Here is a 16,253-nt window from a genome sequence, read left to right as displayed (position 1 = left end):
GTATAAAGCTATCTGAAATATATATCGATCATCAGCACATTTCATGCAGGTTTACACTCTGTATGTGAACCACAATATAAGACACAGGATGGAAAAATACTGCTCAGAAATACTTCAGTAAACAAGCATCTCCACTATAGAAAGGAGACTGGTAGTCATTAGAAAAAGGAATACAATTTAATTAAGATGTGTGACATGTTGGTTGAGTAAGTTTCCAGTGTGATTTTTGTGGGAGGTTGTTTTGGGTAGGCAGTAACCTTTATATTCAAATGTAGATTTCTGTGTTGACTTTTCACCTTCAGGCACTAAGTGGTAGTCATTCAATCTTAAGGACAATCTGTTCTTTCTGTCTATGCTTAAACTGCCAGATAAGTGAAAATGAAGGACAGAACTAAAGGTTCATTAGTGCTCTGGATATTAAATATTAGAGGCATTAGATAGTAACTTATGCAAACTTCTGCTGCTCATGTTCTCTTATTCTGTTATCAGTGGGAAATGACTGAGGTCATTGAAGGAGGGGCTCTCAAGAATGAAACTCTCTATAACATAAAGGGTAAAGATAGGCTTAAAATGCAAAATTAAGGAGGCCGGGTGGTAGCACAGCGGGGTAAGTGCACATGGCACAAAGTGCAAGGACTGACACAAGGATCCCTGTGAAGCAGGTCTGTAGGCGTCTATCTTTCTCTCTCCCTCTCTGTCTTCCCCTCCTCTCTCCATTTCTCTCTATCCTATCCAAAAACAATAACAGAAATAACAACAACAATAATTACAAAAACAACGATAAACAATAAGGGCAACAAAAGAGAAGAAAACTAGTCTCCAGGAGCAGTGGATTCATAGTACGGTCACCGAGTCCCAGCAATAACCCTGGAGACAAAAAAAAAAAAAAGTAAAAGTAGGGAGTCGGGCAGTAGCGCAGCGGGTTAAGCGCAGGTGGCACTAAGCACAAGGACCAGTGGAAGGATCCCGGTTCGAGCCCCCGGCTCCCCACCTGCAGGGGAGTCACTTCACAGGCCACCGCAGGTCTGCCAGTGTCTGTTTTTCTCTCCCCCTCTCTGTCTTCCCCTTCTCTCTCCATTTCTCTCTGTCCTACCCAACAACAATGACATCAATAATAACTACAACAATAAAAAAAAAAAACAAGGGCAACAAAAAGAATAAATAAATAAATAAGTAAAATTTAAAAAAAAGTAAAAGTAATAACATGTTTATATTAATTTAAATTATATGCTAATTCTTAACAAATTGAGAGCGTGTTTGCATGAAATAGATTTGTGTTTGTTTGTGAAGTTCTTTCTGTACGTGCACTTGGAAGGTATGTGTGACTAAAGTGAGTTGTATTAAGTGAGGATCTCGAGATCCTCTCCATTTTCTGGTGCTAAAGAAGATGCCACAGGAGTGAAGAATACAACTTTGATCATCCCATTGGGCACCATAGGAAACTGTCAGCTTCCATGACCCCAGTGTAGTTAAAGGAGATATGCCATTTGAATCTGCAGTGCTGGTTCATTTTACTCTCTGCTTTTTGTTGTGTAATTGAATTAGAGTACATCTTAGTACGATTTCTGTGTATGCTTCCAGGAGAAATTGATCAAGAAGAGATGGTTCCAGGTAAGAAGACTGCTGTTCTTGTGGATGGAATTCTACTGAATGGCCCCACAACAGATGCAAAAGCAGGAGAAAATTTTGTCAAAGAGGCCTGCAGGCTAATCATGGAAGAAGTGGTTTTGAAGTCTACAAATGTTAATGAGAAGGTAAAATAAACACCTACATAAAGTCTCAAGAATCGAAAAACCAAGGCAGTCCCACTTCCCAAATCTAGGGGACTTGATGTAAGAGAAATGGGAAGCATACACGTTCATTTCCCATTTACCTTTGTTTAAATTTCATGCGCAGGTTTCCAGCAAGTTTACAGCTGCCCTTCTACAGTCCCCATACACATCTGCTGTCCCCACATTGCTGACATCACTTGTCTGGTGATTGGCCAAGTTGCCATAATTTAACCAGATTCTTCTTCTTCTAGTGTTTGCCCTTCTTCCGTAGCCAGTCAACAGCGTCAGGTTGAGCCTGATGTCAAGTTTCGAGACCTCCTTTGAATCTGGAGAGGTGGCAGTCGTTGACTATGTGGGTCATAGTCTGTCTGTAGCCACAGGAGCAGTTCGGGTCGTCTATTTAACCAGATAAGACTGTGAAACACAAGGATGAAATGTTCTTCTCTAAATAATAATATGAACTATAAATTGCCTAATGATCTGACTTAGTTTTTAAAGTGTGCTCTTTTTCATGTACTTGTTAATTATGTAAAAACAATCAAAGCAAGCAGAAGGTAAAAAGAGGTGTGAAACTTTTCAAAGATTGGTCTGAAAGTTTGTATCAGGAGTTTGGCTAAGCTCAGACTAGAACTCGTTGGCTGTTAAGTTCGAATTCAGGCTTAAATTGTTTCAGGCTGAACTACCGTTACATCGTATTCTTCTGAATACTTACTACAGTGTTGTAAGGATTCCTCCACACACATTTGTATTATTAATCCATACAAAACCCAGAGGCAGGCAGGTATTGTGCATTGTATTCATTTTAGGTATGAGAGAAAAACTAGGTCAAAAGAGGCTAAGTACCTTGAAGACCAATACAAAGTAAGAAAAAAAGACCACATACAAGTAAGTTGAAGAACTTGAACTAAGGGGGGCAGGTGGTGGCACACCAGTTAAACACAGATCTTACCATGTTTAAGATCCTGGTTCAAGTCCTTACTTCCCAGCTGAGGGGGGACACTTCACACATAGTGAAGCAGATATGAAGGTATCTTTTTTCTCTCCCTGTCTATCTTCCCCTTCCCTCTCAATTTCTCTCTGTCTAATAAAATAGAAAGAAAAAAATTAAAAGAATAAAATGGTCTTAAAAAAAGAAAAGGAAAAATAGCCTCTGGGGGTCATGGATTTATAGTGCCAGCACTGAGCCCCAGCAATAACCCTAGTGGTAATTAAAAAGGGGAAAAAAAAAGAAGAAGAAGAGAAGAGAAGGAAAAAAAAGAAAATAGAAGTACTTCCACTAAAATCTAGGCACTACTTCAGAATTTGTACTTTTTTAACTACTGGTCATCTATAAGGTTCTTAATATTGTTATATTACCCTTTAATAGATTGATCACCTTTAATACTGGAATTATTTAGATATTTAACAAATAGATGCATAGGGATTTTATTACAATTTTATTAGTCTAACATTATTGCCATAAAAATGTGAATGTGAGTTTGTCAATTTTTTATTACACATATCTAGAAAAATAACATAAAATTGATTAAAATATTATATGACTGGAATAATTTTGCTCAAAGCAAAATTACTGCTGATATTTCCTGATTATATATTTATAATTGTATGTTTTCTGGCTTTACCTGTACTTGTGAAAAAAAATAGAAATGATTCACTTTACTTGGTTTTTCTGATGAGATTTTGAAAATTATCCTTTATTCCATCATTAAATATTAAACAAGTATTAGCTATGGTAGGAACTGTATTTAGTCCTCAGATATATAAAGAGGAGGGAAATAAAGACGAGGCTTTGAATGGAATTTATAATCAAATTGGAAGGATAAATTCTCATTGGAAAAGATAACTGGGAATTCCAGTAAAAAAAAAATGTGGTGAACTTGGTGTAACTGGGACAGATATTGAGGACTTCATGGAGGCCAGGGATGTTTGAACTGTGCTATGGTGTCTTGAAGGTTAAAATATTTTAACTAGCTTAATAAAATTTTAATGGGCAGCAACAAGTTAACCTGTGTGTGTTGAATAAAATAAGAAGGCAAACAGTAGAACAAGAATTGTAAAAGTACTAGATTACTTCACACAAGAGCTCTTTTGATTTTTCCTAAGGGGGGAAGGGGAGAAGAAGGGCTCATATAGGGAGCAAAGGCTTATATAGGTTGGACTCCTAAAATATCAGTTAAAGAATAAGACAAATGCAATGTAGTAGGCAGGCAGATACTCTATGTGAAGTTGGAGTGAAGCCTACATTGAATTAAGAAAGGAAAGTGAAGTTTTTTGGTTTTTTTTACATTGATAAACTTTTTTATAATTAGTGATTTAATGATGATTGTCAAGATTGTGGGATAAGAGGGGTACAGTTCCATACAATTCAGTTCCCACCACCAGATCTCCTTCCCCCCTTAGAAGTTTTTCTATTCTTTATCCCTCAGGGAGTATGGACCAACAATCTTTATGAGGAGCAGAAGGTGCAAGGTCTGGCTTCTGTAATTGCTTCTCTGCTGGACATGGGCATTGGCAGGTCAATCTATACCCCCAGCCTGTTTCTTTCTTTCCTTAGTGGGGTAGGGCTCTGGGGAAGTGGGGTTCCAGGAAACATTGGTGGGGTGTTCTGCCCAGGGAAGTCAGGTTAGCATCATGGTAGCATCTGCTACTTGGTGGCTGAAAAGCATTACGATGTAAAGCAGAAAAAAATCATTTAATAATCAGGAACATAAAGGGAAGAGTATAACATGAAATTTGGGGTCTTCATTGTGGGAGAAGCTAGGTATATTCAAAGGGGCCTATGACTTTACCAATTTTTGCCTGAACCCAACAGATAATGTGAATGTGGGCTAAGAGTATTGTCTGGGAAGATAGTGTCAGAGATAGGAATAGCACTAGAGGGGCCTGGGCGGTAGCACAGCAGGTTAAGCACACATGGTGCAAAGCACAAGGACCAGTGGAAGGATCCCAGTTAGAGCACCTGGCTTCCACCTGCAGAGGAGTAGCTTCACAGGCAGTGAAGCAGGCCTGTAGGTGTCTATCTTTCTCTCCCCCTCTCTGTTTTCCCCTCCTCTCTCCATTTATCTCTGTCCTATCCACAATAACAGCAATGGCAACAATAACAATAATAACAACAACAAGGGCAACAAAATGGGGAAACAATGGCCTTCAGGAGAAGTGGATTGGTAGTACAGGTACCAAGCCCCAAAGATAACCCTGGAGGCAAAAAAAAAAAAAAAAAAAAAAGAATAGGACTAGAAAGCTGGATCTGGGCAAAGAGTAGCTCCCACATATGGGAAAAGTATATAAGCACTGTTAACTAGAAACCTCATCCATCTGACCTAGGGCCCATTTATGGAATACTATTCAGCTATTAAGACTAATGAATCCTCCTTCTCTGACCCATCCTGAATGGAGCTAGAAGGAATTATGTTAAGTGAGATGAATCAGAAAGAGAAAGACAAGTATGGGATATTCCCACTCATAAAGAGAAGTTGAGAAAGAAGAACAGAAAGGGAAATGCAAAGCAAAAGAAATTGACTGAGTTTGGAGTTTTGCACCAAAGTAAAAAACTCTGGGGGGGAGAGTGAGGGTAGATTTTCAGCTCCACTAGAGGGGGTTGGAGGTTGGGGGTAAGGACACAGACCTTTGTTGGTGGGAATGGTGTTAATATACACTCCAAGAAAGAAAGGGGGGGAGAAAGAAAGAAAAAAAAATCAAATTCAATCAGTTTATTCATTTGAAATCTTAAGTGCTTTGACTGAAGGGATATGTACTCAGAACTGAAGTCTATGCATTTAAAAGTCCGAGACATAAAACCCATTGGAAAGTTAAGTTTTTATGCAACTCATTTAGCCTACTTTGTCAGAGGTCCAACAAGGCACTTTCAAAAGTTCATCAGTAGATGCAGCCTCACACTTAGTGAGATAATTTCTAGTACCCTCTCTTTGGATACTGTTTCTCAGCCACTTAAAGAATTAATTATTATTTACATTCAATGAATTTAAACTCTTCCTTTTGGCATCCAGTTCTGTAAGCTTGAAAAAAAGCCTATGCAGCCATCACCACAATTGAAATACAGAACAGATCCCTCCCCCTTCCAATTTTTCTGTGCATCTCAACAGTCAACTTCTCCTCTCAACTCTAACCCCTGTCAGTCACAGATCTTTTTCTTTCCCTGCAGTTGTTGGCAATTGTAAATGCCAGAGAGATTGAATCATAACCACAGTGTTGTTTTTCCACTTGAGCCTTTCTAGTTTCCCTAAGTGAGAGGCATTTGAAATCTACTCATGTTGTTATATATCAGCAGTCATTGACTGGCAAACGCTAGAAGAAGAAGTCATTGACTGCAACTGCTTTTGATTCACTTCTGTGTACTATGGCTCGAACACCAGAGTTTAGTTTCATGCCTCTTCTATAACTTGTTACTTCCTGGCTTCTCCAAATCGCTCACCTCCTGATCTTCTCACTCTCTGGCTACTCCGTCTCTCTCCTCCCCTCCAAGGCCGAAGTAAAGATTGTCTACATTCTCTGCCTCCCTCTATTTCCTTACCCCCTACATTCTCACTTCCATAGCAATCTGGCCTCCACTCCCATCTCTAAGTTAAACTGTTCTTGCCAAGGACATCCTTCCTTGTTGATTATTCCTATGAGCACTTTTCAGTCTTTATGTAATTTGATTGCTTAGAAAAATCTGACAGTGATGGACATCTTCTCCTTAAAACATTTCCCCCTTTGGTTTGATATCATTGATCTCTCCTAGGATTCTTTTTACTTATCTGGCTTCCTTTCCACCTCACAACAGAACGCTTCTCCCTTTACCCGTATCTCAAATCTTGGTGGTGTCCAGGTAATACTTTTGCCTCTTAGCTGTGGGTTCTCCCTGAACTATGTCACCCTTGATTTAGTAGTGTGTATGAACTGTATTTCAGATCTCTCATAAGAGCTTGACACCATCACAACAGCCATTTTAGCTCCTCTCAAAATGATTTAGATTCAACATGCTCAAATCTCATCATCTATCTCATACCCACAACCAGTTTCTTCTCCGTGTCATCAGCATGAACACATGTTCAAGCTAAAAGCTCTCAGGATTTATTGTCTTTGAATTTTCTTTATTTTTACTGTAACTGATTTCAAAGTATTTTGAGTCTTCATTTTTACTATTTTCAGATATCTATCATTCATAAATATCTACCCTGAGCAATATTACTACCTGCTCTTGTTCAGTTAATTATGGTAACCTCTGATTTTACTTGGTATCTCTATACAGTAACTAAAAATACAGTTCAAGATATACATACAATCATATCATTCTCCCTCCAAAACACTTCAGAGGTTTCCTTAGAGCCAAATTCAAATTCTGTCATGTACAACATAAAACCTTTCATGATCTCAATCTTGTGTATCTCTTCATCATATTTTTTAGCTTCCTCCCTGTAGGTGGGGAATTATTTTTTTCTTAATAAACCAAGGAACTAAACAAAGTATTTGTAATCTTCTTGTGATATTTTTTCTTAGATTGTGTTTAATGTATATTTTTTGTTTCTCTGCAGGAATGTATGCTTCACAAAATTCATTTTGCTTTTATTGGGCACCTCTTAAGTAGCTTGTACTGTGTAAGTGAACAGTCAGAATAGCATCTCTGATCTCATAGATATTATGTAGGGTATCATAAATGAATATAACATATACTGGGAAGTGATATGCGGTGTGAAAAAGGATGAGGGGAGAGAGTGCATGAGAGAGGCTTGATAAAGATGAGATAATGTACAGCTTGTGTTTTTACATAGAGGAGTCACGATTGATGTTATTGAGAAAGTGGAATTTGAATAAAGCTTGGAAAGAGGTGAGCAAGTTAGCTGGGAAAACATTCTGGGCTGAGTCATTGCAGGTAGAGAGGATGAGCCAATGCAGAGGTTCTAAGGTGGGAACATGCTTGTAGCATCTATGAAATAATATGGACCTACGGTGGCAGGATAGTCAGAGGAGTAGAAAGAAAACATGATCAGAGGAATCACACTATGCAGAATTAGTTTAGATCACTATAAGGAATTTTTAACTCTTAATTTAAATGATATAAGTAAACAGTGAAGGTATTTGGCAAGATAACTTAAATGTAAGAGGATCATTATGGAGTCTACTTGTTAAATCAGCTCTCTTGGGGCAAGAGTACAAGCAGAGAAACTATTCGGTGTTGTGTCAGTCTCCCAGTCTAATTTCTTGTTTTTCTTCCCCAGAGTTCATATTCTAGATATACAAAACTGACTTCACTCTTCGAATGTGTTTTGGCCTCCCTTATACCCCACTTTGTTATTTCCTTTACTTCCACTTAGAATGTTTCACGAAATCAGCATTGCTTTTTTTTTTTTTTTTCCCCTATGCAGAGCTACAGTTGTATATTTGAATGTGGAAACTTCTGAAGGATAGTCTCCCAACACATGACTACTTCATTAACTGTGTCATTGCCGAATCCACAGGTTTGTGAATGGCAGCCTCCTGAACAACTGAAAAAACTCCTTGATCTGGAGATGAGAGCCGCAGGAGAGCCACCTCACACGCTGTTGGAACTCTGCCAGGATGTCATACGCTACAGTGTCAAAACTAGTGAGGACGTGAATTTACTTCTTTCCTGTTTGTATAACAAGTTCTTAACTTTTTTTAGCCTGTATTTACCTCCTACTTGAGCTGAATAAGGCGTATTTATGAAATAAAAATGGTAATTCTGATGTTTGAATGATGGCTAATTTATTCTGTAGTACCATGTGTTTTCAAGGGCAAAGATAAATTGATTTTAAAAATTGTTAGTATTAGTGGCCATATATAAATATTATCTGCTCCTTGGCAAATGTTATCCCTCTATCTAATCAAGGTCAACTATTGTCATTGCTCCTTATCATTCATTTTCTTTGTCCAAACTGGGAAGTGATATTTTGATTAATGAACTGCATTATAAGTATATGCATACCTTTTATCATTATAGATATTTTATAAGAGTCAGGAGTTTTTTTATTGAAAAAAAACTGATGATTCAGAATATACAAAAGTTTTCAAGAGGGTGTTTTTAATAGTAAACATACTAATAGATTTATTTGAATGCGATTGTTCAATTCTTTGGTATTAGTAAATTGTTAAATAATTTTATCAAATTCATCAATAATAAAAATTATTTAAAGAGATATGACAAAGGAGTACATGACAGTTTCACAGTAATGTTAAACCACCGTGGTCCTGTGAATGCAGAAACATAATTTCAGTCTTGAGCTATTCCAACTGACTACTAATATCCTGTATACCCAGTTAGTTTCAAAGTAGGAGTAGTTTCAAATAACTTCCCAAATTATGCATTTCTTAGTATGATGTTAAAATAATCTAGTGCTTAAGACCATACAGGCATTATGCTCTGTAAATTCTGATACTGAGCTAAATTTAGTGGAAAGAATATAAGACAATCCTGGGGAAAATAATTGGTTTATATTCCCTTGGGAAGTTCTAGGGTATGTATCAAAAACCAGTTAGCATATCAAAAGCAGAGATACATATCTTATTATTATAGGATATGTCAGCTGTGTAGAATGGCATTTAATGTAGTAGATTTTTCAGTTTACTGAATATTTTCCATAATGTTACCATGGAAATCCATCATAAATTAGCACTGAACTTCAAAAAAAACTTATTGAAATTACTTGTAGCGATATCTTGTATTTTTTTTTTGCCAGATTAGAGGAAAATTTTCATGTTTTATTTGAAAAGTAATTTTCTTTTGAGACTTTTGTTTTTTATTCAGCCTTAATCTAAAGAGGAAAGTATGGGGGGAAAAAGAAATGATAACCAAAGCTATAAGCTGCAGTGAGAGGTCGCCACCTAAAATGGTTCCCCAATTTGGAACTAAATCTCCTGCCTCTTTGTTCTTTGTCATGTTTGGCCTCCTGTGACTGAGGATGTCAAGCCAGTTAGCCTTGTGCGTAGTGTGAATATTCACTCTGTGGAAAGCCAAGAGCCTTTGTAAGACCTTTTATATGAAGGAAAAAATATACTGAAAGTTGGAACTAAAGTTGCTTGAGTCTTAAAGTCGACTTTTTTTTTTAAGTTGAATCAGATAGTTTATGTAAGTATCATAGTCACATCCCGCTCAATCTACATAATATCAGTTGTATTATGAAAAAGTAGGTTCAGTCTGAACAATGAAAACAGCTACACACAGCCAGTAGCCTCAGGGGAACCCTGTTGGTAAGTGAAGAGCATGTAAAGTTAGGGGTGACTCATGGATAGTTTCTGAAACAAAAGTCACAAGATTTGTCCAAACAAAAGTCACAAACAGTGTCCACATGTATTTCCTACAATGTTCTATTTGAGTCTGACTTGTATAAATAAAGGAGAATACAAGCCAGAGCTCTTAAAAGTATGCTCATGGTTTCCTTAGAAATGTGCTATTGTTCAGTATAAGTATCTATAAGGCAGGCTCTTAATATTTGTTTGCCTTGTACCTGGTTAAATTTTGTCTGGTTTTTAAAAAAATTAAGGTTTTTTTGTTTATTTGTTTATTTATTCCCTTTTGTTGTCCTTTTTATTGTTGTAGTTATTATTATTGTTGTTACTGATGTCACTGTTGTTAGATAGGACAGAGAAAAATGGAGAGAGGAGGGGAAGACAGAGAGGGGGAGAGAAAGATAGACACCTGCAGACCTGCTTCACCGCCTGTGAAGTAACTCCCCTGTAGCTGGGGAGCCGGGGGCTTGAACTAGGATCCTTATGCTGGTCCTTGAGCTTTGCACCACCTGCGCTTAACCTGCTGCACTACCACCCGACTCCCTAAAAAATTAAGTCTTAATTAACATTTAGTAAAACGGACACATTTTAAGTGATGTACTTATCTGTATGTAAGTCACTACTTCTTAAGTTGAAATATAGACCATTCCCAGAACTTCACATTTTCCCATAAGCACGATTTCCAATCAATACCTCCCCCCTAAAAGGTACCCAGAATTCTCACTTCCCTCTATATAGATCTCCATCTGATATTGAATGTCAAATAAGTAGAATCCTCCAGTATAAGTACTTTTGTGTCTTAACTGCTATTATTAACTGCAGTGTTCATTTAGGTCATTGCTATGTTAAAGTTTAAAAATTTGTTACTGTATAAGTGAAAAATTCTCTTTAAATTTATAGACCATCCACGGTTTTTCAACCAGTTATATGCTGGACTTGATTATTATTCCTTGGTTGCCCGATTTATAACAGAAGCACTAAACCCAAGCGTGTAAGTACTATTTTACTGAAGTTTTATACTGCACATAAGTTAGAAATGTTTCTAAGTAGATGCAATTTTATTTCATGTATTTTTACTTAATGGGTTTATTTAACTAATACCACCATTAAACATAATGAAGAGTCATAATATTCAGCAGTATTCTAAGACTTGTTTTATTTGGTAGTAACACTATGCACTGGGTAAGCCAGGCACTATTATATCCCCTAAACAGATGAAAGAAATTGATTAAGAACCTTTTCATTTATTTCTGTGTGAGAAGTCATATGTAAACAGTGCTAAGTACTGGGGGCAGGGGCCAAAAAGTTGGAACAGAAAATCTAATTAGAGATGTTAATCAAATCAATCCACAGAAATGAATGTAAAATTAAAATTCTCATATGACAGATATGTACAGGCTACTATTGAATATAAGCGGGATAATTTTTACTAACTGGAAGCTCAGTTAAATCTTGGAGAAAATGAAAGCTATGTGCTGAAGACTGAATGAAAAAGTTACTCAGTTTTTAAAAGAGGGATGATTTTAAATGATTTTTAATTTAATTTAAAATGATTTTCAAGGAGGAATGATTTCACACAAAGGGAACTACATTGAGAAAGAATGTCCTTGTGGGGAACCAGGCAGTGACACAACAGGTAGAGCGCACATGGACAAGGACTCCTGCTCAAGGCCCTGGTCCCCACTTGCAGAAGTAATCTTGTAGGAAAGAAAAGAAAGTTCTGAGGCAGGAGACAGTGTGACCTCCACTATGAAAGGTCAGAGCAGTGCAGTTTAGTAGAGGGTAAGACTAGAGCAATGCAGGCTTAAGCCCTGGCCCCAATTTACAGAGACAAACTTCAAGAGTTTTGAAGCAGTGTTATAACTTAATGTAAAAGGGGCTTAGGCTCCTGTTGGGGTCACAGCAAACCAGGGCTACAGGTCTCTCTCTCTCTCTCCCTCCCCCTCTCCCTCTTTCCTTCCCTCCCTCCCTCCCTCTTTCTCTGTTGCTTACTCCCCTCTCAACTCCTTTCTGTCCTATCAAATATAAGAGAAATACAATAAAGGAAAAAAAAATACTGTGGAAATAAGTAGGAATGAGAAATAAGATTGAATAGATGATGTTCATGAGTTATTTTAAGTAAAATGGAAAATCACTGAAGATTCTGAATCATTAGGTGCTCTTGATTATTGAGAGCAGTACTAGAAATATAGCTAGTGAATTGGAGGGACCCAGTTAGGAGGGGAGTAGCTTAGTCAGATGAGAGATGTTAGAAGCTTGGACTTAAAAGTGATTGGAATAAGGGCTGCGTGGTGGTAAACGTTTACATGTCACCATGCACAAGGACCCAGGCTCAAGCCCCCAGTCTCCACCTGTAAGTAAGCTTCACAAATGGTGGAATAGTGGTAAAGCTGTCTCTCTCCATCCCTATCTCCCTCTCTCTTTTTCTCTCATCCTTTATAAGAGAGAGAGATAAATGTCAGGCAGGATCAGCAAGCCTATCTGGACACCAGCCCCCAGGAATATCCCTGATCCTGATGACCAAAAACAGAGAGGGATATAGAGAAAACATGTTTATAAGATAAAACCCAAAATACTGGTAGACATATTAGATCTTGGAAATGAGAATAGTGAGGAAGTCTGCTTGCATATCTGTGTTCACAAGTACATGGTGAATAGGGCAAGAACATGAGTTTCTACTTTCAATTGTGATCATTTGTAGTAGCTTCAGGATGTCCAAGAGTTTACATAGTAGACATCCTTATTTCTTCTTTCCAAGTGTCCCCTCTAGGTAAAATAATGCGTTACATTATATAGCTATAATCTAAATGTGTTTGCTTGACTTGCATATCTAGAGAATACATTTAGTCAAAAACAGTTTAATGATCTCTTGATTGCTAAGAAGATCATAGAGATTTAGTCACTGCAGACATTCAAACATTTGGAAAGCAAGACATGGGAACTGTCACAGGTTGGGTTGTTGAGAAGCTGCTGCAGATGGAGTTTTGCAAGCTATATAGAAGGATGGGTTTTTTTTCATTTCAATTTATTATTATTATTTATTTATTTAAAAAAGGAGACCAAAACCAGAGGACAAGAGTGGTACAACTCCACACAATTTCCACCACCAGATCTCTGTATCCCATCCCCTCCCCAATACCTTTCCTATTCCTTATCCCTCTGGGAGTATGAACCCAAGGTCATTGTGGGATGCAGAAGGTAGAAGGTCTGGCTTCTGTAATTGCTTCCCAGCTGAACATGGGCGTTGACTGGGTGATCCAAACTCCCAGCCTGCCTCTCTCTTTCCCTAGTAGGGTGGGGTTCTGGAGAAGCAGAGCTCCAGGACACATTGGTGAGATCGTCTGTCCAGGGAAGTCTGGTTGGCATCATGCTGGCATATGGAACCTGGTGGCTACAGAGAGCAGAGCAAAGTAAAGCAGGGCTCAGGGCCAGCAGGCAGCCTCCAGGTCAAAGGAGCCCACTGCACTCCAGGAACCAGGCTGTGAGCAGGCTGCAGGGTGCAGTTTGCACGCTGGGCACAGCAGCAGCACAAGTACCCGGGGTGCTGGGTCACAGAGCTGTGCCTCATATGGCCAAGCAGCAGGGAAGAGAGCGAGCAGGAGAAAGCTAACTGGGTGGGGAAGCTGATGGAATTGTAGGTTGTTTTGTTTTTTAAGAAAGGAGACATTAACAAAACCATGGGATAAGAGGCGTACAGTTCCACACAATTCCCACCACCTGATCTCCATATCCCATCCCCTCCCCTGATAGCTTACCCATTCTCTATCCCTCTGGGAGCAGGGACCCAGGGTCGTTGTGGGTTGCAGAAGGTGGAAGGTCTGGCTCCTGTAATTGCTTCCCCGCTGAACATGGGCATTGACTGGTCAATCCATACTCCCAGTCTGCCTATCTCTTTCCCTAGTAGGGTGGGTCTCTGGGGAAGTGGTTTTTAAAGGAATATCCCAAGGACCAAGATGGATGATAGAAAAAGAAGGAAGTGGGAATCAGAAGAGATAAGACTCAAGTTGTCATGGAGACTCAATGAAAGTCTCATATTACCCTGAAGGCATTCTCTGTGAAATGACCAATGTAGGGTTCAGTTGAACCAGCTATCAGGTGTGAGCCACTTCAGGAAAGTGTATGACTCTGGCAATTCCAAGGGAGGTCAACTTAGCAATGCTCTGTGACAGCTAAGTCCTTGCACCAAGTAGCAAATCCTTCACTGACACTCCTGTACCTGGGTAGCACTTTACAGTACAGTCTTCAGGTAACAGACATATCACAGAGAGCTTCCCGTTTCTACAAAGATAGAATTGTGGTGGAAAAAGGCCCCATTAAGGGTAGATAGTCTCTATACAGAGTTGACGATGTTCTATTACTAGTAAATTAGTAAAGAAAATTTTTTTAGCTGGTATCCAAATAATTATATAGAATGATCCTAACACAAGAAAATTCAGACACCTTGCTTTTATCTCTTCCAATGGAATTGAAAATTTATTTCTGAATTTGTATTGGAGATGTAGCTTATATACTGTATGCATTCAAAAGTCACTTGGTTTAATAAAATTCGATGTGCATTTCTTGGGAATACTGAAGGGATGGACTGACTTTAGCCATAGAAGTGAAGTGTTTTTTATATCTATCTAGTTATACGTATGAGGTGTCCCCAGTATTTCTGTTAGTGGAAGAAGCTGTTCTGAAGAAAATGATTGAGTTTATTGGCTGGAAAGAAGGGGATGGAATATTTAACCCAGGTAAGTATAATTAGTCATTGCCATCCCCTTTTCATTACAAGTATCATTACAAATATCTAAAAATGTATTCATGTTATATGTAAGGAAGAATTATTTACAGGCATTCATATTAAAAAACACTAGATATTGATAATGCTTCTTAGTGAGAATCTAGCTTGTGCATTTCTGCAGAGTGATAATGTTTTTGCATGAATGCTAAAAAAAAAGGTAAACAAAGGATATATATCTATCATTTAGAATTCTAGTCTACCATAAATGACTTTATCTGCTGTTGGGAATTTGAAAGCCTTTTCTTTCTCATTTTTTCAATCAATTTGATTTTGCAATTTTATTTTTGCAAGCTTGGGTCACATTTTATTTACTCTATAGTCCTTTTATATAATGCCCAGAGGTAAACAAGTATTATAATTTTATATTTAGCAATAATATTAGTAACTATGGAAATCTGGGCACTTGTCCTATGTCCAGAACTCCTAGTGGGTAAAAATCATAGAGTAGGAGAATATACCAAAAATTTCCCTCTGTAAGGAGACTAGATATTGTTGCAAAAGAATAATAGGAAGTATTTGAGGATATGCAGAGTAATATCGCTAATAAAAAGAGGTGGGCATGGTATTTAAATGACTTTTACAGGGACTCATGTTTAGACTACAGCAGCACAGACATTCATGTAGTTGATGCATCACTAGAGTTGACATTTCAGGAGCTGTAACTTCTTACTATAAAAGTGTTGTTTCTATTTTGTTTTTCAGGTGGCTCAGTGTCCAATATGTATGCAATGAACCTAGCTAGATACAAATATTGTCCTGGTATTAAAGAGAAGGGCCTATTTGGGTTGCCAAGATTAATCCTGTTCACATCTGCAGAGGTAAAAAAAAAAATCACTCATGATACCAGATATAGATTTTCTGAGAATCCATTATTTTATTTAGAGGGTTCGTTTGTGTGGGGACTCCTGATGTGCTTATATCTTATGTGTGTGTGTGTGTGTGTGTGTGTGTGTGTGTGTGTGTGTGTGTGTGTGTGTGTGTGTGACTAATAGGACTAAGTATCTTATCATATTTCATTCCACAGGAAACCCTTATGAGTTTGCTATCATAACCCCTGGCCACTCAATTGAATATATCATCAATATTTACAATTCACAGTCTGTCTTATTTTCTTTGAGAAAAGAGATCATTTAATTTTAAAGGGTTTTTTGATGTTTTCAAATGTTTTCTCAGTGAATCTCTTATATGATTGCCTCATTTATTAGCACATAAACAATCATCACTGATATATCTCAGCTGTGTGCTTTATTCACATTATCTCATAAAAACTGACTGCCTAGAATGGCTAGCACAAGTTTTCAAGAGGAAAGGGAGATATTTAGTAACAGTGACTGACCACACACACACACACACACACACACACACACACACACACAGAGAGAGAGAGAGAGAGAGAGAGAGAGAAGAGAGAGAGAGAGAGAGAGAGAAGAGAGAAGAGAGAGAGAGAGGGA

The 16,253-nt window shown here is 38.0% G+C and overlaps 1 protein-coding gene across 4 annotated transcripts in view; it reads left to right on the top strand.

Annotated features, from left to right (window-relative positions):
- GADL1 (glutamate decarboxylase like 1) overlaps positions 1-16,253 on the top strand; it is a 439,849-nt gene that overhangs the window by 244,514 nt on the left and 179,082 nt on the right. For all 4 annotated transcript variants that reach the window (XM_060180482.1, XM_060180480.1, XM_060180479.1 and 1 more), the window contains 5 exons: positions 1,582-1,754; positions 8,231-8,357; positions 10,920-11,010; positions 14,646-14,752; positions 15,505-15,620. In XM_060180482.1, coding sequence (XP_060036465.1) covers positions 1,582-1,754; positions 8,231-8,357; positions 10,920-11,010; positions 14,646-14,752; positions 15,505-15,620 — 614 coding nt within the window. The remainder of the gene's footprint in view (positions 1-1,581; positions 1,755-8,230; positions 8,358-10,919; positions 11,011-14,645; positions 14,753-15,504; positions 15,621-16,253) is intronic.

This window comes from Erinaceus europaeus, chromosome 21 (genome assembly GCF_950295315.1).
Source record: "Erinaceus europaeus chromosome 21, mEriEur2.1, whole genome shotgun sequence".
In the NCBI taxonomy this organism is placed as follows: Eukaryota; Metazoa; Chordata; class Mammalia; order Eulipotyphla; family Erinaceidae; genus Erinaceus; species Erinaceus europaeus.
The sequence above is the reverse complement of the archived record's forward strand: the minus strand, read 5'-3'. Positions and strand labels throughout refer to the sequence as shown.